The 25,840-nt window shown below is 43.5% G+C and overlaps 1 protein-coding gene across 1 annotated transcript in view; it reads left to right on the forward strand.

Moving 5' to 3' along the window:
* LOC102446096 (tyrosine 3-monooxygenase-like) overlaps positions 1-25,840 on the forward strand; it is a 57,869-nt gene that overhangs the window by 30,880 nt on the left and 1,149 nt on the right. The window contains exons 6-11 of the mRNA XM_006138075.5: positions 1,899-2,044; positions 6,770-6,905; positions 10,156-10,225; positions 15,028-15,084; positions 17,884-17,979; positions 23,199-23,332. Coding sequence (XP_006138137.3) covers positions 1,899-2,044; positions 6,770-6,905; positions 10,156-10,225; positions 15,028-15,084; positions 17,884-17,979; positions 23,199-23,332 — 639 coding nt within the window. The remainder of the gene's footprint in view (positions 1-1,898; positions 2,045-6,769; positions 6,906-10,155; positions 10,226-15,027; positions 15,085-17,883; positions 17,980-23,198; positions 23,333-25,840) is intronic.

Here is a 25,840-nt window from a genome sequence, read left to right on the forward strand (position 1 = left end):
GGGGGGGGGGGACTGTTTTGTTTTCTTTTTGCAAACTTTATTCTTTAATAGGTATGTTAGATATTGTGTAATGGAATAGTCATGTAACTGCATCAAATATTATCTGTTACATGATTATTCAATAGTGCCTGGGGGCAGGGAAGGCAACTAGAGACCCCTGGCACTTTGCACTGATCCTCTGATACAGAGGTGGCAGTGAAGGGTGGCAGCAGCCCCTGTCCACAGGGAGCTAGAGCTCCTCAGGGACAGAGGCTGCTCTGGAATCCCATGGAGCAGCCTCTGTCCACAGCAAGCCTGGGCCCACCATGGACAATGGTTGCTCAGCGGCAGGAGCCCCTGTCGCCTCTTCCCCACTCCCCCCGCCATATGCTGATGCCTCTGATAGGTGGGGGAGAGGGTAGGCAGGAGTCGGTGCTTGGGGGAGCCGGCTTAAAAAACATGACTACAAAATATACTATGGGCCAAAGCCCCATTCGGCACATGGACTGTATCTATTTACACCGGCTGAGGATCTGGCCTCTGGACTTGAACATTTGTTTTGTTTTAAAACAAAATGACCAAGATTAGTCCCGTAGAGAGAAGGGGCTTCTTATCAGGATGCAAACTTCTTAGAAACTTCTAAGAAACATGCAGCTTCTTATCAGGATGCAAACTTTCCCAAAGTTGAAGAATATTTGTACCTGGGGTTTGGGCTCAAACTCATTTCTAGTCTCTTGTCCTGCCTAAGCTTTGGTGTTAGCATTAAGAGTAAGACTTATTTCCTACTCTGAAATAAGTCCAGATTGCACACACACAAACACAAATCTAGATAGAGCAATCTTTGATTCACGTGCTGCTTTACACCCTAGGCAATCCCATTCAAATCAATGTTATTTTATGGGAAATATACTGGGGCAAAAGCTAGCCTCTTATTCCCCTGAGCTTTTCCGAACTGCTCTGTGGAGATTATCAAGGCTCATGCAGCTTTTGCAGTACTGACAATCCTCACTGTCTCAATTTGTTTCTATTTTTCCCAGTTTTCATCCGCGCTAACATAAGAAGTTTATGTGATGGAACAACAACCATTACACGTTACTGGCTATCACCTCCATAGCAACAATAGCAGCAAAAAAACACAATCCAAAAACAAGAGGAGGTCATTTTTTTTAGTTAGCATTTCCAAGAATGATCTCAATTTTCATAAAACAATGTTTACATACTCATTCAAGCTGCATGTGCATAAATATAATCTTTTCTGTGAGCCTCCCTGCCATCATTTCAGTGCTTGTTTATTTTGCAACAGCTAAATATATTTAAAAATTGGGCCTTTGAAATGAAATAATAAAATACACAAGATGGGGCCAAATGAAAGCCCTAGATTCCAAGTGTGGAGGCAGTTCAAAATCTGCACCCCCAGCTCTGGATATACATTTCAAAAGGCCCCTTTCATTACTATAGATGAAACACCTCCAACATTTAAGGTGTTTGAAATCTCTGTCCTGCATTCAGATCTTCATGCGTGGCACCTTGCACTTGCACAGTGACCCTAATGCAAAAAGGCACTGAAGCATGTGCTTCATGTTACACACATACTTAGTGCTTTCTTGAATAGAGACATGCCGAGCAGTGGGCACCCCTCTACAGGTCATGGGGCTCCATGAAGACACCAAGAGCTGCCTGAGCAGATCCACGTGCAGAATCAAGGCCTGTCTCTGGATCCTCATTTTGTGGTGTGAGCCCATCTCCTGGAAACAAAATCCTACCCCGCAGCCATGCTTCAGTTTCAAAGCATCATTTGCTCTGCGCTCCCCTTGTTTCTAGATGAGCTCTCTGCTGGTGCACAGCTGTGGTTCTCAAGCCAGAGAGACAAGGTGCTGCTCGTAGTAAAGTAGGTGAACTAACGGTTGTTGTACTTTCAGGAGAGAGGTGTATGGGAAACTGAGCAGCCTCTATGCTACCCATGCCTGTAAGCAGTACCTGGAGGCCTTTCAGCAGCTGGAGAAATGCTGTGGATACCAAGAGGACAGCATTCCGCAACTTCAGGACGTTTCCAGATTTTTAAAAGGCAAGATGTTGCAGCCGATAGTGTTTTAGTACTCCCTAGGCACCCTTGGGAATCTTCAACCTCGTGTGCTGGAAAGAGGAGTGGACAATAGAATGAACTGTGACTGCTCAGGGCTTGCAGATCTGTTTGTGGGTAACAAGGCTAGGGAAGAGACAAGGGTGCTGGAGCAATTTGTATGTAAAGAGCCATTGAACCAAACTGGAAACCACATGTACAAGTGAAAGCACTTCAAGTCGGGGGAGCAGCTGCAGCAACTCAGCATCACTGGTTCTAGCACCTATGAGAACAGATAAAATACTGAGATGCTGTAAGCTCTAGTGAATCTGTCAGCAGATGTTTGAGTGACACAGGACAGTGGAGATTGACACCCTGTGTCACTAATCCACAGAGGCAGTTCCAAGGCAGGGCGTGCCTTTTTAACAGAGTAGCTTGCCAAAGTCCCTGTAATCTGGAGAAGCCAAGGAAGGGCTGCAGTAAAAGAAAACACCCTCTTGTTGCTCTCCCAGCAATAAGAAGTGTGCCAGATGCTGGCTGCAGACATTTGCTAAATATGGCAGAAGAAACATATACATGGTAGCTTTAACTTAAAAATAAATTAAACATGAAAATTACATTGGATGCTTATGAAATCAAGCAAACCAGTCCATTTGCCAACAGATAGATGCAAGACAAATGGGCGTAACCTATTACTGAAGAGATTTCCAGCATATGAGCATTTTAATTAGAGATTAATATATTCGGACAGATCCTTGGGTTGATCCAACTGTGCAAATGCAATGGCCACTTGCATTACTAGTGTAGCCAGGGAGTCCCCAGATGTAGAGAAATCGTTCTGGAGCGTAAACAAGAATGGACAGAGCGATGTCTTCCACTCCCATTCCCACATTTAGGAGGCATCCCTGGGTGGGCTGAGGGCATCGCCAGAGCTAACAGGTGGTAGATTTGGAGTACAATGCACCTCAGTGATCCCAGGATCACAAATCAGTCTGAGAGTTGCTGTTGCTGACTTAATATAGAGCTGCCTTTAGGCTGCTCTACGTTATACGGGGAGCTAATTCAGATTAAGGATAAGGGGAGTGCAAAGAAGGCTGGGAGACAACTTCCCACATCTCACACATCTGTTCCTGAGCTAGCACCCCTCAGGTGGGGACTAGGAATCTGGCCTATGAGCATGTTCACAAACTGCAAGTGAGAAATTACTAATAATAGTGTTAGTTTCTTTTGAGTTGCTTGGTGGATCCTGGGAACGAAGCTGGTGATACAGAAATGTAACTGTGTTGTCTTCAACAGGGTTATTTCCAATTTACTCTAGTGAACGTGTGGCCAGAATCTGGCTTATACTGCACATTGTTTTTCCCAGCGCATCATTGTTGTTAGATTCATGTCTTATTCATGCCACTGCCTCTGCTCAGCTGGCTTTTTCCAGACCCCTACCCATCACGGCCAGTGTCTGGATGTTGTGCTGAAGTCAGTTGTCTTTTATTTAATCATTTGCCTCTCGCCAGAGCTCAGAGGTTGTTTCCCTTTGAGAACACGCCACAGTGAAATCGTCCCCCCAAAAAAGTAGAAGGCTTGAATGTGCTAAAGGAAACTTTGCTAAGGGAAGATTTTGTTTTCAAAATAGGAAAAAGAAAATCACTTAAAATCAAAGCTGATCACAACCCTCCCAATCCCAGCTAAGGGCATCACCTACCTCACTGTGTGGGAACAATGACCTTTTGTTTTATTGATTACCTTTCATTTTGGAAAATCCCACTTGGAGGGTTCAATCATGTCTTTCCTTGACTCCCTGAGCCAAATCTCCAGGCTTCATCCATCACCTAGCTCCCTCTCTGCTCTTGTTCCCTTTTCTCCTCCACTGAGCCTGCCCTTGGCGCACGTGACAACCATATGTGTCCCCACCATTTGGGTGAGCTACTCTTACCAGTTGAGGGCTTGTTTTAGTATTCTCTGTGTCCCCTTCCTGGCTATCCAACCATGCATCCTGCACAGACTATAGCACCAGGGAACTGTTAGATGGTGGCAAGAAATTGAGCATGTGTTTTACTGATCTCAGTCATAAGAACGGCCATACTGGGTAAGCCCAAAGGTCCATCTAGCCCAGTAGCCTGTCTTTTGACAGTGGCCAATGCCAGGTGTCCCAAAGGGAATGAACAGAACAGATAATCATCAAGTAATTCCTCCCCTATCACCCATTCCTAGCTTCCGACAAACACAGGCTAGGGACACCATTCCTCCCCATCCTGGCTAATAGCCATAGTCAGTGAAGAGTTCTAGAAGGATCTTTTTATAGGTCCTGGGATACTGTGGTGAATGTGACTGATATTCATATTTTTTTCCAGTCCTGGTTCACTTCTGAAGGGATAACAGAAGCCGGGTGATTAGGACAAAGTAAGGATAAGGATATACTGGCGTTTACTCTTTGTCTGGGTAGTGTCAGATTTTGTTTATTGACGTCTGTGGCTATCCACATCTGTTCCATATTGTGGTCTTAAGTTATTTCCAAGTGTCATTAAGCAAGTTCTTCTGGACAAAAAGTATCATCAGTGAGAAAACTCGGCAAATCTCTCTCAGGGGGAGGGAAATTCAGAGCACTCCACAAACCAGTGTTGTTTGTGGCTGGACTCATATAATGGTAGATAAGATATCTGGGTCAAATCAAAATCTCCTTGTCACTGATGGCTCTCTCATTAGATTTTTTTTAAAATCATGCAGTGTTCTTCTCAGAGCACTGTGATAGATGCAGTTACTGTCAGATCAAAAGCAGTCAAACAACAGTATCATTGCAAGGTCTGCAAAAGCTGTAACTGCCAGTTCTGTGCCAGTGAGCCATCTTGTGAGATTAGGGTGGATAATTATGTAGTTGAGTGAAATCCGGCCCATATTGTAGGTGACAAAGAGCTACACTGCCCCAGAGGAGCTCTGGGCAGCATTTTGGCTCCCAGAATTCCATAGCATGTAGTGTGAACATGCCAGCCACTATATCCTATAATGGGAGGCTGGGTACAGTTCTGTCCACAGCCGGCCAGCTGTAGGTAGAGCTGTGATCACATGCAGTGCTAGTCTAGAACAATCCCAGTGGCCTAAATGGCATGGACAGGTCACTAAGTGATCAGTGTAGGTTATCCCAGCTCCTCCTGATATCCTTTCAAACCAGTGATTAGCAACCTGTGGTCCGAAGGCCACTTGCAGCCTATTAGAGTTTTATGTGTGGCCCAGGAGAGACTTTGTTTACCAATTGCCTACGTGAAGGGTTACTAGATTCTGCTGTTTTCTTTCCACATAGTTTTTTTTCCCTACCGGTATTACTAACGTGACAAGCACAAAGAGCCAGGACATATGAAGTGAGGTGTGTGCTAACTGCACACAACATTGTAAGAGCTGTGAGCTCCCCTCTGCATCCAATCAAAACGCTGCTGTGCTTTGTACAATCTAGGATAAAATGACATCAAATGGGGATGGGGTTTCTACTTTTTTCCCTGGTAGATTGTGTAGTGACCAAACAGACCAAAACCAAATATGCTGGAAGAACCATAAAACATTTCATGCAAATAGCTCAGTTTCTGTGGGAAACATTCCTGTTTAAACAAAAACACTAGTAAGAAAACAAGCACAAAGCCATTTCTGTCCTGCTGTTGTTTAGTTGTATTCCACAGATTTGGAATATGGGATGTCAAAAAGATTAGCATCTACTATTCTTAAAGCACAGCAGTTTTACACAATGCTGGATGAACATGTAGAAAACCTGGGCCTAGCCAAAGGGAGCTTATAGTTCAACCTTAGACAAATAATATACACATATGGAAGATCAGATGGAAAAATGGGACTAGAGAGCTCTGGAAAGAATGTTACAATGACCATGTTAAAAGGCAAAGAGCAAAATTCTGACACCTTTACCCATAATGAGTAACTCTACTTGTTACATATCTTGAGGGATCCCATGTGAATTCAGTTGCTGCTGCACCCTAATGATTTCAACATACTGCAAAAGACAAATATGTGCTCTCTAAAAATGTATGACAGTGCACTGTCCATGTAACCCATTTCTCCTTTTGAAAATGGAAAATAACTGAAACACAACAGATGGTTACTCAGCTACTTAACATGGATTGTCTCATGAAAGGCCAGTGCAGGACTGTAGCGACTGCCAGGCTTACTTAGGTTTATTTAGTTCAATGCTCAATCTCTGACATGAGCCAGGCTAATGTATAACCAGGGAATATACCTCCTCAGCTGCCAATAGCTGGGAGTTGTCTTGTGTCCTGAATCAGGAGGGTGTGTATCCCATCCCAAACACTTGTTTATTTCTGATATTTATTATTACAAGAGAAGAAGGATGCCAGTCTTTAGGGCAGTAGGCTGGGACTTGAGAGATCCAGTGTCAGTTTCCTCTTCTGTCACAGATTTCCTCTGTCACCTTGGACAAGTCACTTAACCTCCCGGTGCTTTAGTTCCTGTCTGTAAAATGTGGATGATGTCCCTTCCCTACTTCACAGAGGTGTTAGACAGATACATACACAAAGGATAATGAGGTGCTCAGATACCATGGTAATACAGGCCATATTAGCACCTGAAATAGACATTTGTAACACTGAATGTCTTCCTTATCCAGCCCTATAAGAAAGTTCCCAGACTCAATGCAAATGAAATTTCAAATTCCTTGGGTGGTGTGGAGTTGTCCTGTTCACACTACATTTTCCTACTGTTTTGGTTTTTTTTTTGCAGAAAGAACAGGCTTTCAGCTGAGACCAGCTGCAGGGCTGCTGTCTTCCCGGGACTTCCTGGCCAGTCTGGCATTCCGTGTATTTCCGAGCACACAATACATAAGGCATTCCTCTTCCCCTATGCATTCCCCAGAACCGTAAGTAGGATGATATGGAATAATCCAGCAATCTTCAGGCTGCAAGTCCTTCATGGTGGTGCTTGTATTGATTTGGATGAAATACAGGGGCTCAAAGCATCAATGGTGTTAATGTAACCCCATCATTTTCCAACAGTAAGCAGTGTCACACAAGTTTTTGGTTATGGAGACCTCAGTCTGTTTAGTATCATGGCAAAATTATCACTAAACAGCCTTTAAACCTGATACAGAATGATACAGAGAAGAAGGAAAAAGATAAAACATTTGAAATGCAAAGTCATACATAACATAAGCCTTCTTTTTAACAACATGTCTTGGTTTCTTTCCCTTTGGCTTGAGAGAGTTTCGAGAAGAAAAAAGTCCCTTTGTTTGACTAGCTAATGACTCTTCTTTTGGGAGAGAAGAGGTGCTAGTTGAGATGGACTTGAGCCATTTTCTCTGCTGTTGTTAAAGTCCAATCCCATTTCTTAGAAGCCAAAGCAAGAAACATACGTACAAAAGGGGAAAAAAGAGAACAGTGAAGATGGAAAATGCAGCTTCTGTCTCTGAGCTTTCCTATCACTTGCCACCACATTGCTGGAAAAAAAAAACCCACACAGGCATAGCACACAGTCTTTCCAGCCACTCTGAGTCATATCAGTATCGGGTAGTGTAGGGCACTGTTTTTATTTCCCTGTCTGGTCATAAGCTTACAGCTATGTTAACAAAATATGCAGTCCTGGCTCTCTAAGCCAGCCTCTTATAAGACAGAAGGAAAAGGGAGCTAGGAAAGAAAAGAATTAACTTAAGGTAGGAAAAAGGACAAATGGGCTGTGCAAGGGAAACGAAGTCTCACATCCCAGGTGGTGTTTGGGGTTCAGGCAGACCTAAGGCGATAAGAAAATACAGGACTATGTAGCACTTTACAGACTAACAAGATGGTTTATTAGGTGATGAGCTTTCGTGGGCCAGACCCACTTCCTCAGATCAAATAGTGGAAGAAAATTGTCACAAACGTTGTGACAATTTTCTTCCACTATTTGTTCTGAGGAAGTGGGTCTGGCCCACGAAAGCTCATCACCTAATAAACCATCTTGTTAGTCTGTAAAGTGCTACATAGTCCTGTATTTTGTTTCATCTACACCAGACTAACACGGCTACATTTCTAACACTAAGGTGATAAGGTCTGCCTCCTTCTCTCTGGGTCCATCTATAGGCAGAGGATTCCAGGAGACAGTGGGGTTGGCAGCCAAGCTGGTGAATCTTGCTTCTTCCTTTTCTCTCCTCTTATATCACCCAGTGTCACAGTGCATTGGATCTCCCCCCCCCCCTCCCAAGTCTCTATGGACCCCAAAAGGGAGTGAATTGGGCCAGTCCATCAATATTTAGTTCATGAATTAGGCCCAGTTTCTAAGACACCAAGTTTCACTCAACAATTTGCAGTCCCGTGCTTTTCTTGTTTACCAGGTAAGATGTTAACACAGAGTGTGAGATACATAAGTAGGCCTTTTTTCTTGGACTAATTCAGTTCTGTTTTTATTTTTTACTTGTACTAATTAACCTTATGGTACAGTCTGAATTGGCTTTGGTTGCCTTTTGCCCATCAACATGAGTTGTTAGAGTAGGTTATAGTGACATTTGAAGTCAGTTCAATCACTATTTTACAGTTAAACTAACCATTAGGATAAATTTATAGGCCCAATTACCACAATGTGGTCCACAGCATGAAATAATGTGAGGAGCTAGCAGTGGTGGAAGTGGTCCATGAGAGAGGATATGTTGCTTTGCAAAGTTGTTTGGAGGAGAAAAAGACTGGGAGTTTCATCTGTTTATTCTTATTGTGTGGACCATTTGTTGAGTTGCAAGAAGCTGTTTGGAAGCCTCCACAACACAGGAAATATGGTTCCAGCCATGGGAAGCTTACAATATAAATTAGAAACAGCATCTTGGCTTGATTTTGAACACCCATCAATCCCTTTGAAGCCATTGGCAGCTGCAGTTGCTCTGCACCTTTGAAGATCAGGCCACGAGGGCTAAATCCAGAGTTGATGTCATTGGGAAGGAAAATTGAGGGGGGGGGGGGTAAGTTATACATCAGTAAGAGTGGATGAAAGTGGGTATAACTCACACATTGAGTAAGTGGTATGGCAGGGTCTGCTCTGACTTACCTTACACTTTACATCCAATAGTTGTTTGCTTTGCTTGCTATTAGCCCATGCTTCTGCCCATCCAAACTCCACACCAGTTCCATACCAGCATTCACATCACTTCTCAATTTGGCTCATGGTGTACAGTTTGAAATTGCTCTCGTACACAGATTGAATGTACAAGAGGCATTGGATAAAAAGGGTCACCTTTTCTGCAGTTGTGGTCTGTTTTCAGAGATACTGCTGAGACTCATATGCATGAATGAAGTCAATGGGAGTTGTGGCCACTGGAGTTCTATTTCATGAGATGTGTTCAGGGTTATCAATGAAAGGGTGCATGGAAAGTAGTATATTCTGGGGGAGAGGCCCATGTAAAAAGAAAGTAGGTGAGCAAATCGCTGGAATGGGGAAGTTCTAAGTCATAGTATGGAAGGATGAAAAACACGAGGAGAAAGATAACACAGAAAGCTGGATGGTCAGGAGGCTTGGAAAGAGCATTGAATGCTGGAGTATACATAGGAGAAAATTAGAGCAGACACCTAGAACCAAATACTCAGTTGGTGTCTATAAGACTCCAGAAGTGTCCTTATACATGCCTTTAATGGAGCTTCACTGAATTATCCCAGCAGAGACTCTAGCCCAAGAGTGGACAATAAGTGGCCCTTGGACCAGATATGCTTTATTTGCTTGTATATCCACAGGTATGGCCACTTGTAGCTCTCATTGGATGTGGATCACCATTTCTGACCAATGGGAGCTACAGGAAGTGTCACGGAATGGGACACTACTCCCCACAGCTCCCATTGGCCAAAAATGTCGATCTATGGCCAACAGGAGCTACAAGCATCTGTACTTGTGGGTTTGCAAGTAAATAAAGTGTCTGGCAGCCCAGCAGGGGCTAACCCTGGTGAACTGTGTCTGGCCTGCTGACTGCTTATTTCCCACCCTTGAGCTAGATCATAGATCTTTTTAAACAAGTCGGTAACTCCCAGGTGAATTGCTGGACAAAGAGAGGGAGAGAAAATAGTTGTGAAACAGCAGATAATCCCTGCTCAGAAGTGCACTGTGTAGGACTTCCACCTAAAACAAGCTTTATTGCATGAAAAAAATTACTTGTTTTCCAGGGACTGCTGCCACGAATTGTTGGGTCACGTTCCCATGTTAGCTGACAAAGAATTTGCACAGTTCTCACAGGTAAGAAACCCTTTCTGTAATTCCAGTAGCAATGAGTTCCAGGGACTAGAAGTGATTTGTTATTTTAATTCAGAGAGTTTGATTCTCCACCATCTGTACATGGGTAAGGTGGTGCTATTATTTATACCCTCCTTTGTTTTGGGTGCCAGATACAGTATAGGGGAGGTACACCCCAGGGCAAGCAGGCAGTGTCTCCTAAGGAAGATAAAAAACAAGACAAGAATACAAGGGAAGCTTCAGTTTATAGTCAGTACTGAGGTGGGGCCCCTTAGGCACCGCCTGCCTGAGAATAAATAGGCTACTGTATTCTTTTAGGTATCCAACATACTGCATGGCAACTTGCATCTGTGGGTTTAACAGATAGTAGCCATCATAACAGGCTCATCCTGTCTCTGCATTTGCATTTGCCAAGGTATTTCTATTATGCACTTCATTATGGTATTTAGTAGAGGTTTATCTAGTTTATAAATGGTCATATTCTGTCAACATTACTCAGAATGACTAGGGACTTATTTCCTGAGCAGTCACCTTAAAGTAAACAGGACTTACATGTGGAGTAAGTTGCCAGGATCTGGCCCAAAGTGGATTCAGTGCTTCTGAAAAACTGTGTTCTGTGATTAATTAGAGACCTGCAATCTCTAGAGATTGCCAGTCTCTTCTCTAATTACACATAGAGCCAGTACAGCACAGGGAAAAAAGCAACTCAAGCTTCCCCTACCCTGCATTGTTAACATGCCTCAGGGATGATCTGTTGGGATGTCCCTACAGATGAGAAAGTATCTTATTCAGTAGCTCCCTTAGTCTTTTTTTCTCTATAGAAACTGCCAACAAAGGAGCCAGTGTTTTTGCGATGTAGACACCTGTCCAGTAGTTCTGGAAAGAGACCACTAGTTGGTTTCATGTCAGAGAGCCTAGGTTAATACCATAGTCAGAGGTCAAGGGGGTCAGAACCAGATTACCTGGAATGAGGAAAGACGTGGGCAAGGCTGGGGGCAAGGCAGGACCACAGATGAGAACAAGCAGGAGTTATCACATGGTTATGAGTATTGGTCACTACCATATCTGAACCAATGAATCATACAATATTCCAACGCCCTGTGATTTATTAGGGGGAAACATCCCCTTTTGCTTGATATTAGAAATAAAGACTTATAAGAAAATGTAAAAATAAGGGCCTATAGTAATTTCAGAACCACCAGGTTCTGTTTTTTTCTCTGCTGTGTTATGGAAGTGCAAACACAGGCTTACAAAAGATCACTGATTCAAGTGAATGACATCAAGTGTTTTCATGGCTGAATTCCTTTTGTGGAAATTCTTCTTGATTTCATCCACTATGTGAAAGTTAATGGTAAAAAGGCCTTTGTTTTGTTTTTGTTACTATGACACTGTATCCAGGGCTTAAACTGTAAGGAGGCTCCAGAGAATTGCTGTTCCCACTGTTGAAATAATGTAATTAGCTTAATGGGGAACATCCAAGGGAGTAGACAGATTCTTGCTTATTAACCTCTGCTGCTGGCCCCTACTGCTGAAAAATTCTGTAGGGCTCTTTTGAAGTGCTAATAGCCCCAATCCAGCGCTCACTGAAGTTGATGGGAGTCTTTCCATTGTCTTTTGTGGCCCTTTTAACAGGCGCAGATTGCCATTAGACAGGTAAAACTGTAATGTAATTTATATCTCATGCAATTCTGGGGGTGTATTATGCTCAGATTACCAAGGTCTATTCTATTCTATCCTATTCTGGTTTTTATACCATGTTCATCACCATGTATTCAAGGGAGCATTTACACTGCAGCGTTTTTCCGGAAAAACAGTACTTGAGTCCACACTGCCATTGAGTTCTTTTGGCAGAAAGTTAAAAGAACGGAGGGGTTTTTCCAATGGCGGTAAACCTCATTCTACAAGGAAGAAACCTTTTTCCAAAAAAGCTTTTTCAGAAAAAGGCGTGTGTGGACTCAGAAGAGGGAGTTCTTTTGAAAGAAGAGGCCTTCAGGAAATAACACTGGTGCCCTGGTGGCCACTCTACCCAAACTAATCACAACTGAGATGTGAGATAGCGTCCAATCATGTGGATGCTATCTTTCAAAAAAGCATATCGCTTTTTCGTTGTGCTTTTGCTGTGTGGACGCTCTCTTTTGAAATAAGCTTTTCCAGAAGATCTCTTCCGGAAAAGCTTCTTCCGAAAGAAGCCTGCAGTCTAGACATAGCCTGAGAGTCTTCCAGTAGCCATATGACTACACCTCTGTCACATTTTGTTTGTTCTCTTCTCCTCTCCCTAGAGGAAGAAGTATGTGTAGTGGAATGCCTTGTTTTTTTTGTAATACACACACACACACACACACACACACACACACACACACACACACACACTGTTACTCTGTGTTAGAGAAGAGAGGATACACACACACACACACTATTATTCTGTGTTTGTTAGAGAAGAGAGGATAAAGAAATGTACTTGGGAACAGAAAGTGGTGAGTTTGAGATGGTGCTTTGTTCTTTCAGGAGTTCATTCCACAGACTGGGATTGCGCCGCAAAAAGATCTGTCTCTCATACAGACGAGCTTGACTCTGATTATCCAGAATTTCATTGCACCAAGGAGAGCCTAGTTGTTGCCCATAAACATTGAGAGGGTCTTTTACATACCCTTGAAGATAAGGACTGAGACCATAAAATTGGTTTTAAATTCTATGGGAATCCAGTGTAAAGAGGGTGCCATGTGATAGGGGCATGGGAGGTTATGGCCAGTGGTCAGAGCAGGAGTCAAGCTCAATGACCAGAGCAAGAGTCAGGTCTAATCATTAGAACATGAGTCTGTAGCCAAGAACTAGAACCCAGGGTCAGAGCCAAAGGCTACATCTAGATTCAGGAGCGAGAGGCTTGGGTCAGAGATCAGAGCCAAGGGTTAGAGCCAGAGTCAGAGGTCAGAAATTGGCACCAAGGATCAGAACTGGATTACCTGGAGTGAGGAATGGCATGGGCAAGATTGAAGTCAAGGCAGGAACATGGCTGGGAACAAGCAAGAGATGTCACAGCCATGGGCAAATGCTTTGAGCAGCTTCTGAACTGCTGCCACAGCTGGGATTAAGAGTTGTCTTGCTGACTCTGGTAACCAATCGGGAAGTGCAGTCAGTCAGCCTACCACCGACAAGCTGGGCTCATTAGGTTGCTCAGAGACTGGCTGTGTTGCAGGCCCTGCTTCCACACAGGCCATGCTGCATGTCCTGATTCCTGACAGAGAGGAGGACAGGTATAATGTGCTCGTGGTAACCTGCACAGCTGAGGAGACATGCTCCTGTATTCTGAACTCGCTGGACCTTCTTAAATACAAGGCTTCATGCCCAGATATATCACAGTGCTTGTAGTCCAGCTGAGAGGTAATTAAGGCATGAATAACTGAGGTCTTGGCTTACCAGAAAGAGGTAAAGCTTCCTAGCCAAGTGGAGCTGGTAGCAAGCAAGCATTCCTCACGGATGTAGCTCTATGAGAGTGGTGTCAGTGAGGCATCCAAGAGCAGTCCTTGACTGCAACTGAACTGACCAATTACGAATATATATCTTCTGCCAAAAGGGGCTGCACCATAGCTACAAGCTCTCGAAAGTATCTTCCTCTGCACACCAGCATCATCTCTGACTTGTTCAGGGGCAGTTTTGGCCAGCTGGTCTCCATCCAAGAGTTGAGTTCATCAAAGCACTGGGCTCTCTTGATGGCAGCCATGTGGTCATGTGTGATGAAGGATAGGAAGAGCTGTGTTTCATTTTGCACTTTGCTGGCTTGTTCGTCCACGCCCCCTGACTCGTTTGCCTAGTGGTTGTATGTAGAGTGCAACATGAAAGAAGTAGCTGAGGGCCTTTCCTACGTGTTGAAGTGCTGATTGTACAACCCGCCTCTGAGAGGAGGCCTGTGACTTCCTCGCTCACACAGATACTTTGTAGAGAGAGCAACTCTAGTCACCCTCTCTCCTTCAGTCAGAAAACAAAGTCATCTTTGCAGAGTCACATCCCTGACACTGGACTTTCGGATTCTCAGATAAGGTTTGGTTCAAGTTTTTGGTTCTGTTCCTGGTTCTGAGGGGATAACGGTTCTTATTTTATGCAAACCACATGACTCATTCTCACCTGTGGCTGTAACAGGCTGCTGAATTCTCTTCTGCACAGTCTAGGTAGAAGATGGAGAGTTCCAGGGGGCCTGTGGTAGCACAGGGGGAAAGTAGAACTGTTAGGAAGAGGGAAGAATGAAAAAACAGGGGACACAGTAAGAAGGCAGGAAGAGAACCAGAGGACAGGGAAGCCAGAAATGTAGATAGGGAAGCAGAGAGGACAAGGGGGGTGAGCAACTGAAAAGGCAAGGCTAAGCAGGTAGGCTGCCACTCAGGCGTCAAAGCCAGTGAGTGGAGCTGGCATAGGAACTAGAAAGGGGTCTGGCAGGCAGGAAATAGACTATTTGTATCCAGTGAGAGAAGCTAGAGGTGTAGTAATTCAGTCATATAGATCATGGCCTTGACACAAAGTTTCTTTATTATTTCAGGAAAGAGGGTATGTGTTTAGGTCAAAACTAGGCCAAGATCTGGTCAACATTAGGCTAAACGTGTGATTAAATAGTTTTAAGGATCAATAAATCTGGTTCCTTGTGCGGTGTAAATGGGGCCAAGAGACAAAGGTGTCCTGGAAACCCTCGTCAGCTATATCAGTTGACAATCAACAATGACCATTTCATGTTAGAAATGAGGTAGTACTCATCTGCCTCTGCCTGTCTCCTTTTGGCTAAATAATAACACACGTATAACAGTGTCTACTTGCTTTAGGCTATTGGACTGGTTTCTCTTGGATCATCTGATGCTGAGATTGAAAAACTGGCAACAGTAAGTATAGATTATATTTAAATATCTGAGATTTTAAAAACCCTGTACCTCCAGATCAGGAAAGGGCAGAAGCACATGCTCAAGTCTGTCCCTGTTCAGAAAATCAGATAAGCACATGCGTAACTTTAATTATTTCCTTGAATCAGAATGTCTTCCTGAAACAGGGTCTTCATTCCCTAGAAGCATTTCCAGCTTTACATCATTCCAGCTGCTCCCCAGATTACCTGCATCTCCCAGTATTAAATTAAACCAGCATTGAAAAAGAGTTTATATTTGTGTGAGCACACATCAGCCACTAGCTGTGATGTGCCACATGGTCACTAAAGTTGCCATTCAAATTCAGGAGAATTCAATAGACATTAGAACTATTCAAAAGCAATCTCAAGGTAGCTATTGCTCTGTAGACAACATGGCTTTGAGACAGAGGCTGGACTGGCACTAAAATGTCCTAGATTATAGTTGAGCTCTGGCACTGGATTGCAGGGTAACCTCAGGCAAGTCACTTCACCTCCCTGAACCTCTGTATAATGTCGATAATGATATTGATATACAACTAAAGTGCTTTGCAACCCAGGGATGAAAAGCGCTATGTAAGAACAAGGCATTTTTATTTCATTACTGTTCATTTCAGACAGCAGAAGTTATATCCATTTCCACAAGCAGGTCTTCAGCTAAGTAAAACATCACTCCATTAAAGTCCATGGAGTTTTTTAGCAGCTAAGGACCTGCTCTACAAGGTCTTTCTTGTGACTGCCCCCCAGGGCTGGTGACAGATTTGCTGGGTCCCTGGGCAATGTGTGGGTTGGGGGCACTGGCTCGGACTCCTGTGGAAAGGACAGGGCCTTGGGCGTAAGGGGCAGGGCAAGAAGCTAGGTTCTCCCCGCCAGTTCATGGCCCCGTCCAGACTGTGCTACACCGGCCTCCCTCAGTAATTTAAAGTCCCAGTTCTGTGGCTGCTAATGATGCCATGGTAGCATCATGGATGGCTGGGAGCCCCAGGCTCTTTTAAATCATTGGGCACCAGGGCAGTTTTCTCCTTTTGCCCCTCCCTCCCATTGGTGGCTGGCCCCCAGGCAGATTCCCCAGAGATAGGGGAACTGAGCTCTGAGACTAAACAACAATACAAACTCGCAGCTGGCCTCCACCTCAAAAGGCTGTTCAGAACAAGCTGCTCACAAGTGGCCCACATAGCAGAAAGTGCAACATGATCGCCTTCTTGTTATCCAAAAATAGTTACTGACCCCCAAAGGGGCCAGCCTGTGGGAGTTGTGTATGACCACTGTCAGGAAGGCTGGACTACATCATTTAGTCTTGGGATGGTCAATACTTTAAAAACAAGGAGAACCCACAAAAGGTATCCCCGGATCTCATCATCAGATCTGTACACCAGAAGTGCAAGTTGTTACAGAGAGAACAGGGGCACTGGAACAATTTGTATTGGGGCGCTGAGAGCCATTGAACCAAACAGTAAACCCTGTATTTAAGGAAATCCACTTCAACCCAAGGATGCTGCCACTCCCCAAGTACCTCTCCTTCCAGCACCTATGGGAAAGAATGAGTGACAGTGTGTATGAGGATCCTATAACTCCCTCTCCTATTTAAACACAAATGGATTTCTCCCGCCTCGGGGATGAGAACTGCCACTTAGCAAAGACACCTTTCAAATGCCACTGACCTGAGATGTGTGCAATTTGAGTCTGCAAACGCAGAGTACACTGAGTATATGGATATGACAACAAACTATCACGTCACCTCACCCTGACTGTGTCACCTCATACTGACCGTGACATACTGTCACCTCACCTCACACTGTGTAATTGAGGATAGCGAGGTGGTGTGAAGACCTGGGGCACGCTGGTATAAATAGGGATAGCTCCACTGACTTGAATGGACCTCTGATTCCTAATGAAACACTCTGGGGGAACAAAATACAGGACTATGTAGCACTTTAAAGACTAACAAGATGGTTTATTAGGTGATGAGCTTTCATGGGCCAGACCCACTTCCTCAGATCAAATAGTGGAAGAAAATTGTCACAACCATATATAACAAAGGATACAATTTTAAAAAATGAACACATATGAAAAGGACAAATCAAATTTCAGAACAGAAGGGGGATATGGGGGGGAGAAGGTAAATGTCTGTGAGCTAATGATATTAGAGGTGATAATTGGGGAAGCTATCTTTGTAATGGGTGAGATAATTAGATTCTTTATTCAGACTCAGGTGTAAAGAGACCATAGGCCCTGTTTCCCTCCCCCAGCTTCCCCATGTCTGAAACTGCCTTGTGAGAAGTGCTAACAGAGTTGCAGAGCTGGGGAGTGTCCTAATCCCCTTACTCCCCTGAGCAGGTCTGTAGGTCTGAGTCACAATCCAGCCCTTAATGTGCAATTATTTCAGTTTGTAAAGTCAGCCAAAATATATTTGTCCTTGTTGTCTGTTGTAACGTGATAAAAATGGAATCGGCTTAATTGCAATGTGGATGCTGCTGCTAAGGGATGGATACCTTCAAAATTCTGCTAATAGTGAGAATGGAATGAGGCTGACCTTTCCTATTTCACTTTGCCCAACTAGTAAATGAGTTTGTATTACAGTCTGAGGCACTGATCCTGCACAGTGGAACATACAGGGGGCAGAATGGAAATACATTTGCATAATTTATTTTAAAATTTAAATAGATAACTATGTAAGGATGTTTTCTTATAATATGCAAACTTGATGCTTAAAAATAACTAGAAATGGAAGAAACTTACTTTATAACCAAAAAGTAACAACTAATTAGTTGTTCTTCCCTATCAGCTCTATTGGTTTACTATTGAGTTTGGCCTCTGTAAAGAAAATGGTTCCATCAAAGCTTATGGGGCAGGACTTCTTTCATCTTATGGGGAGCTTGTGGTAAGTAAAATGTATTTATTGACAACTCATTCCCATGAGTCATTTTCTAAACGTTTGTGGAAAAAGTAGATGAATATTTTCTGCCATCAAAATATTCTGAGGATCATTTTAAAAAACATTTGATCATCATTTTTGGAACCTCACTTCTCCTCCTTCCACCCAAGAGAAATTCAGGTGTTCCCTTCTCTGATACAACAGCCGCCACAAATGTGGATAGAAAAGTATAAATCTGTCTTGTCTTCCAACTAAATGGCCTACATAGTCATGAAAACCATACTTACGAACTAATAGTCCGCCTCCTAACTGTATTGTCACCACTAGAAGCATGGCCTCTCTCAGCATACGCACAATGTGTCCAGCCATTTGATGACAGCAGCAGCAGCAGCCAGGTGGAGAGCTAGTAGCCTGCTGTGGGTCAGCACTTACCAAGGAGGCATGACATAGTGTGAACTTGACTGCAGCTGCATCAAGGGTCATTAGAAAAAAACCCTGTTTAAAGAGATAAGCTGCACAGTTGCCCTGTCCTGTTTAATGCCAGTTCAGAGATGACTACTAGTGCCTTGGCAGAACAAAACCTTGTGGCCAGAAGCTCAGCTATATGGCATTCAGTTAGTATAGCTGGCTGTTATTCACTAGAGGGCATTGACTCCTGCAAATCAAACTGTAGAATTCAGCTTCCAAACTGAATGATGCATAGTTTGCAAAGCTTCCTCTTATTGTATGCATGCAAAGCTTCTCTCATTAACACTAGTATAGAAATATGTGTGCATTTGTTACATGATGGTATTGCGACCTTGTACATGACCATTTGTTAAACTGTATTATAGAGGTACAGTGCCAATTCATATAATACTGGACTTTCTCACATTGAAACAAAAGCTCAGTGAGCATCTCCACACATTATGCTCAATTACCATATGTTTGATTTAGGCTTGTACCTGTTCTAGGATAAAACCTGTGGGATGATATTTTCTTAAACTTCCCTCTTCCTTGACCATATGCATTGTCGAAAAATATAAAGTTTATACCTGATTTTATCATCTTTTGAAACCTGTCAGATCCATTATCAAAACTGAATATAGAGTAAGGATAAACATTTGTTCTATCCCCTTTTTGGTCTGAATATTTTATAACTTTAAATCTAATATATTTTGATGCTAAGCAGGGTAATAAGAATACTGGTTTTCATGTCTCCAAATATTCATGGTTTGAGGCATCTAGGTTAAAGTTCAGAAGCTCAGCAAAGGTTAACCACTACTAGTTTTTCAGCATGACCATTGAGCAATTTGATAAACTTTAAATCTCCTTTAAGCAATTAATCACAATAGAGGAATTCAGTCAAGTCCTAAGGCTAGGTCTGTGTTGAGAGAAACTGAGTTAGTATGTGACCTTATCTGTAAAGGCTAAAATTACATCTGCCATTTAATTGAATGAAAAAGGCAAGTGATTTGTATCACTCTTGGTGTTGCTTAATTTTCTCATTAAGAACTGAATAATGAGTCTGAGATGTTTTAACTCCTTCCCTGCTAACTGCTGCTAATGCATTTTAAAATGAAATTTATCAAAATTCAACCATTCTATTATATTTTAGCAAGGTTCTCCTATCACAGTCATCGCCACAGTCTCTAAATAGGGCATGTCTACACTAAAGGGGAAGGTCAACTTAAGATACACAACTCCAGCTACATTAATTACGTAGCTGGAGTCAACATATCTTAATTCATGGTCCACACAGTGGGAGATTGAGGGGAGCAAACCCTCTCATCAGGTTCCTTAACTCCTCGTCAGGAGCAGGAGTACTGGCACTGACCGGAGTGCCCTCTCAGTTCAAATTAGCGGGTCTTCACTAAACCCGCTAAATTGAACCCTGGAAGATCGACCTCAGCTGCATTGATCTTCCATTTAGTGTAGTGTAGACATGGCCTGAGTGCCTTCCATCATCTCATTAAGTGATTTGACTAACATCTGTGAATGTTCTCTCACTCTGTGTCCCAGGGAGATATTGTGATTTTATCACAGGTGTCGCAATATTTGGTGCTACTCTTCCAGCCACAACACCTGAACAAAAGAGAATCTCAGCTGTTCTTTTTTTTAAAAATGAATGTTTCTAGTCCTCATGGTTGCTGTGAAAAGTTTGAAAATAGACCTTACATCGGCAGCTGGCAAATACTGGCCTACAGGCCAGATCCGGTTGCCCAGGGATAGCCCCTGGCAGGCCGCCACCACTGTATTTACTTGCGCTTCTACAAATCCAGGCGATTGCAGCTCTGCACTGCTTCCCACAGCTCCCATTGTCCAGAAACAGCAATCCATGGCCAATGGGAGCTGCAAGCCACCATATCTGCAGAGGCGCAGGTAAATATAGCAGCGGTGGCCCATCAGGGACTAACCCTGGTGAACATTCAATGTCTTATTGCCAACCCCTGCCCTAAGTGCATCCTACATTTTCAAAAACCAGAAAGCCAAGAAAACCCCCCCACACAAAATGGATTATTTTCTAAAAATCTCACGGTGGGGGTGCTGCCTCATGATTTTTAAATGCTTGTGGGTAACAATGCCACAGGCTCTCTTACAAGCGTGGAAACACTGCTGCTCCTAGTCATAGTCAGAAGGAGAGAAAACAGAACTTTTATCATGGGGTTTGGTTACTCCCTGCAGCAGTATTGGCTGAAGCCAGTGGTTTAAAATATGCCTTCACACTTCTGAACCTTTAGAAAAGGGATGTTTTTACAACATGTTAAGTGAAACCAGAAAAAGAGAATGAGATATTAGGAAGAACAACGAGGAGTCCTGTGGCACCTTAAATTCTGACACATTTATTTAGGCATAAGTTTTTGTGGGCCAGAACCCACTTTCTGAGGTGCAAGGAAGCAGTTAGCTCTTGATATGTTTAATAGAACTTTGTTTCTTTTATCTCCATGAGCTTGTTGCATAATTTACTGCTAAATAAATACATTTAAACATAAAACTTGTGAGGATCAGGGGCATTGAAACAATTTTTAGAGTGGAGGAGCTGAGAGCCACTGAACCAAACCGTAAATCCTGGATTTAATGGAAACCACTTCAAGCTAGGGGCACTGCAGCACCTCCCACACTCCTAAAATTCCAGCATCTGTGGAGAGGATTGTGAGGTGAAGGGACAGAAGTGTTACTGAAACCAGGCGTTTCACTTGCATCTCACTTGCTTGGGACAATCTGCACAATTAATACATCTCCAGCATTTAGAAAGACATTTCATTATGTGATAAGAGGCAAATGACGCCAAACTAAGTGGCTATCTAAAAATCAGGGATAATGCCATCTCTCTCTCTCTCTCTCTCTCTCTCAATGATGGAGGGTCAGACTTTGCCATCCTTATCCATCTTGACAGTAAAGGGGATTATTGTCATGGCATTGTTTTGCCAACTCCCTACCTAGTATTTATCTTAATGAATTGCATTTGCCTTCTTTATTAACATTGCTGAATTAATGTTTAAATGGCTCTACACCCTGACTTTGATTCTGCAAAAGGGGTATGATAATTCCACCCTGTGTTGTTCCAATGCATAAAACATTTTCTTTTCCATGCGTGTTTGTGTTAAATGGAGGGCACCATTTTCTGGACATTCCAGCCAATCAGGTAGCTAAAGCCTCTCTTAGGGTATGTCTAGTGTACATGCCTCTGCTGGCAGAGGCATGTAAATTACACATACCAGCATAGTCAATGAAGCAGGGATTTAAATATCCCCGGCTTCATTAGAATAAAAATGGCCACCATCTTGTGCAGACTCAGCTGTTTATCGGCACAAAGTGGCAGTCAAGACGGGGATCAGTCAACGAGGAAAGCCATGGACGACTGATCCCATATGCCTCATAAAATGAGGTTTACAGGGTCGGTTGGCAAAGGCTTTCCTTGCCGACCAATCCCCATCTTGACTGCTACTTTGTGCTGACAAACAGCTGAGCAGGCACAACATGGTGGCCATTTTTATTCTAATGAAGCGAGGGATATTTAAATCCCCGCTTCATTGACTATGTCTTATCAATAATCCCCTTTCCAATCCCCTTTCCATTGGCAGAGGCATGTAGTCTAGACATACTCTTAGTACTTAACTCTTGAGACCTAATCCTTATTGTGTTGCCTGTAAGAGTTAAAACCATAGACAGTGAGTCCTAGAGAGTCCCTAGGATTGTTGGGAAAGCAGGAAATGAGTTGGCAGGAGGCCAGGAAAGCCAATGGAAACAGACTGTGGGTTTTGGAATTGGGAATAGTGTCCCTTCCTGTTCCTGTTGTGTGGCCAAAGCAGAGCCTAGGAGGACATAAAATAAACCAGGCATGGAGAATCCAGCAAAATCCATGCTCAAGGAAGGACTAAGACTTGAAACTACAGATATGTAAGCAGACCAGGAAATGTTTAGTAAGAGGTGATCAGGTTATTTTCTTTATTTTTGTGTTTGTTGGACTTCTCTGTGCTGAGCATATAAAACTACTCCTTTACACTGTAACTTTCCAAACTAAAACCCCAGGAAGCAATTTCCTGTGTTTTTAATCCTTTTTCAATTGCCCTGTAATACCTACCAACCAAACAATATTTCACTAAGGTGGGTTTTTTTGTAAATAAAATTAACATGTTTAAGAACATGATCCGATTCCTGTGCCCTAAAAGGTGGGAGGTTCTGTGTGCATGGGCCTGAAACTGCACAACCAAGCTACTAACAGAATTTAAAGTTTTCCTTCCTGCTGATTGCAGTAGCCAAGGGTTCAAGCTTTCTCCAGAGGGAGGGTTGAAAGATCTTGAAGGTACCTCACAGGAAGGAATTCCTAAGTGCACTTTCCTGGGTTTTCAAAGTAGCTTTTGCATTTGGATGGTGGTAGTGATACCATTCCAAAGCCAGGGAATCTGTGACCTTGGAGAGTTTTTAACATGAGTCTTTAGTGGCAAGGTATTTTTAAAGTCTTTTGTGGGCCCCCACCTTCTGCACTCAAAGTGCCAGAAAGGGGAACAGCCTGGACATGAAATGTTGTTATCCATCCTAATCCCCCTCCCCAATCATCACAAGGTTGTGTTAGAGAAAATTCATGAAAATAAACTTTAAACTGTAAATGTAGTTTTCTAATCGTACTTTATCATGCACCAACCCAAATACACCTTAGACTCTTAATCACTACAATAGATGTTTATTTTTTAAAATCTTTCTGGACAAAGTCTAACCTTTCATGTTGTGTTTTGTTTTTAAAGTATGCTTTATCAAACAAGCCAGAACACAAACCGTTCGAACCTGAACTGACTGCAATTCATGCCTATCAAGATCAGACCTTTCAGCCTGTCTATTTTGTAGCAGAAAATTTTGAAGATGCCCAGGCCAAACTCCAGTGAGTATGTCACCAATGCAAATTCCTTTCATTTGAGACAAATACATTAGGCCAAATGCTAATCTGCAATGCATAGGAGGCACTGCTACAACCCCGCTCAATCTGGTAGCTGAGCTAAGGTTAGACGCTTGGGGGTCCCTTGTATTAAGAGAGATATACTAGCATTCTATACAATAGGATGGCTGACTCCGCACACACAAGACCTGTCCATTTATTTTTTATAAATAAAAATAAGCACTGCTTTTTTAAAGCCATAGCTGTATGTAAGATACCATCTACCGCCTGCCCACCATATATAAAACACTCTACAGCCTGCTCATGACATCCAAAAGATGCCTCACCCACATTTGTGCGCTCAACATCTCTCTGAGGTAGCTTCTGTCGCACAGGAAGCTTGTAGCAATCACAAATTGAACCTAGATCTCTTTTGGCCCTGACAAGGGGTTTTACCATAAGGTCATCATTGTATCCCACATATGTACGCAGAAGGGAACAGAATTAACATTCATGTCTACCTCAGTGCTGGATAATGTTAGAATGCAAGTTAGGTAACATTCTTTCAAAACAAGGCGGGTTATAGAAAGGAGAGATAAATTCCTAATTTTTTAAAAGGGTAATAAAAAATCATATTGTGTAACTATGTCTTTCCCCTACACCTCCTCGTCTCTGTTTGAACACTGAACCATCAGCACACTAGCTGGCAGGAGGAGAAGGCAGCTATTTGTTCTAGGGGTAGGGAATAGACTGCCTGGGCCATGTGCTGAGTCAGGGTGGGGAATTTGTCAAAGAGAGCCCAATCCACCATCTCTTGAAGAGGCTGTCTTTTCCAGGGTTCCCTGTCTACAGTATGCTGTTGCTGTGGTAGCAGCAATTTCAGCCTCACCTTAATTACAGCAGTGGTCACCAACCAGTACATGGGATCTACTGGTAGATCTTGGAGCCTCTGACAGGTGATCCTGACTGGTTTGGCTGGGAAGCTATCAAGTGCTGGCACTTCAGTTGCTCCTCTACCCACTGTCATGCTGCTGCTCATGCCCCCTGCTTTGGAGCTGCCTCCTGGGAGCCTCCTGCTTGTTGTGTATGGTGTGGGAGAGAGAAGAGGAGGGCACTGATGTCAGGGTGTCCCTCCTCCCCCCATTTCTGTACCCTGTCTCCACAGAGAGAGAAGAGGATGGAGAGAGCTTGGCAATGCAAATCTCTGTCACTCTCACATACTGTGTGTGTCTGTTATTTTCACAAACACACACTGTCCTTCACACTCATCTCCTGACCCAACACATATGCAAGCTGTTGTTGTTACTACTTTTACTGCTTGCATAGTGTGTTATTTTGGGTTTTTGACTGGTCTGTGCATTTCATAGTTTTCATTTCTCTCTTACACTTAAACGTAATTCTTTGAGTAGTGCCTCATCTAAAATGCCTCGTCTGTCGTGGCTGGAGGCATTATCCCTGTGGTAACTGCTGCTTCTGGAAGTGGCTGGTATGTCCCTGCAGCTCCTGAGAAAGGCAGGGCAGGGGGTCTCCACATGCTGTCCTTGCCTGCAGACACCACTCCTACAGCTCCCATTGATCAATAATGGGGAACTGTGGCCAGTAGAAGCTATGGGCTCAGTGCCTACAGATGATGGGCAGCACATGGCACCATGGTACATGCCAGCTGCTTCAGGAGTGGTGCTGGGCCAGGGCAGGAGTAAGCCTGCCTTAACCCTACTGCTCCACCGCCCAGAAGCCATCTCAGTCAAATGGTGCCCAGCCAGACCCTGCTTTCTGAACCCCTGTCCCAGCCCTGTACCACCTCCGGCACCCAACCTCCTGTCCCAGGCGTGAGTTTCCCTGCACCCAAACTCCTTCCCAGAGTTTGCACCCTGAGTCCCTTCCTAGATCCAAACCCCCACCTTGGGCTAAGCCCAGAGCATTCCCACAGTCCAAATCCCTTGGCTCAAGACCAGAGCCTGCACCCCAACCTCCTACCTCAGCCTGGTGAAGGTGAGTGAGGATGGGGGAGGAAGGAGGATGGAATGGGCAGGGTGAGGCCTCAGAGAAGGAGTGGAGCAGGGGCAGGGCCTCAAAGAAGGGGTGGGAAGGAAGTGGGGCAAGGGTATTTAGGTTTGAGGTAGCTCTTACATTGCACTTAAACTGAAAATGTGATCTTGTAGTTAAAAAGTTTGGAGACCACTGGATTATAATGTTCAGTTCTTATTTTCACTTATTACCAAAATGTTGCTGACAACTCATCCAAGTGAACAAAAATGGTGATTTGTAAAAGTGAAAATCTCAGTCAAAAAGAATGTCCTGGAATAATGAAAGGACAATTCTCTGGCCTCAGGGCTTTATCCATGCCCCATTTCAAAAGCCTATTACAATGGAGGTTTTGTAGCTTCTCAGAAAATAGAAGCTGCATAAGAATCCTTCATGGTGGAAAGTGTTAGGAAACCTAAATGTAGGGACTGCTTCTGGTTCCTCCTTATAAGCCTATAAATTCCACATGGAAACATTGACAGAAATGAC

Source organism: Pelodiscus sinensis, chromosome 1, assembly GCF_052426305.1.
Source record: "Pelodiscus sinensis isolate ZL-2025 chromosome 1, ASM5242630v1, whole genome shotgun sequence".
NCBI lineage: Eukaryota > Metazoa > Chordata > Testudines > Trionychidae > Pelodiscus > Pelodiscus sinensis.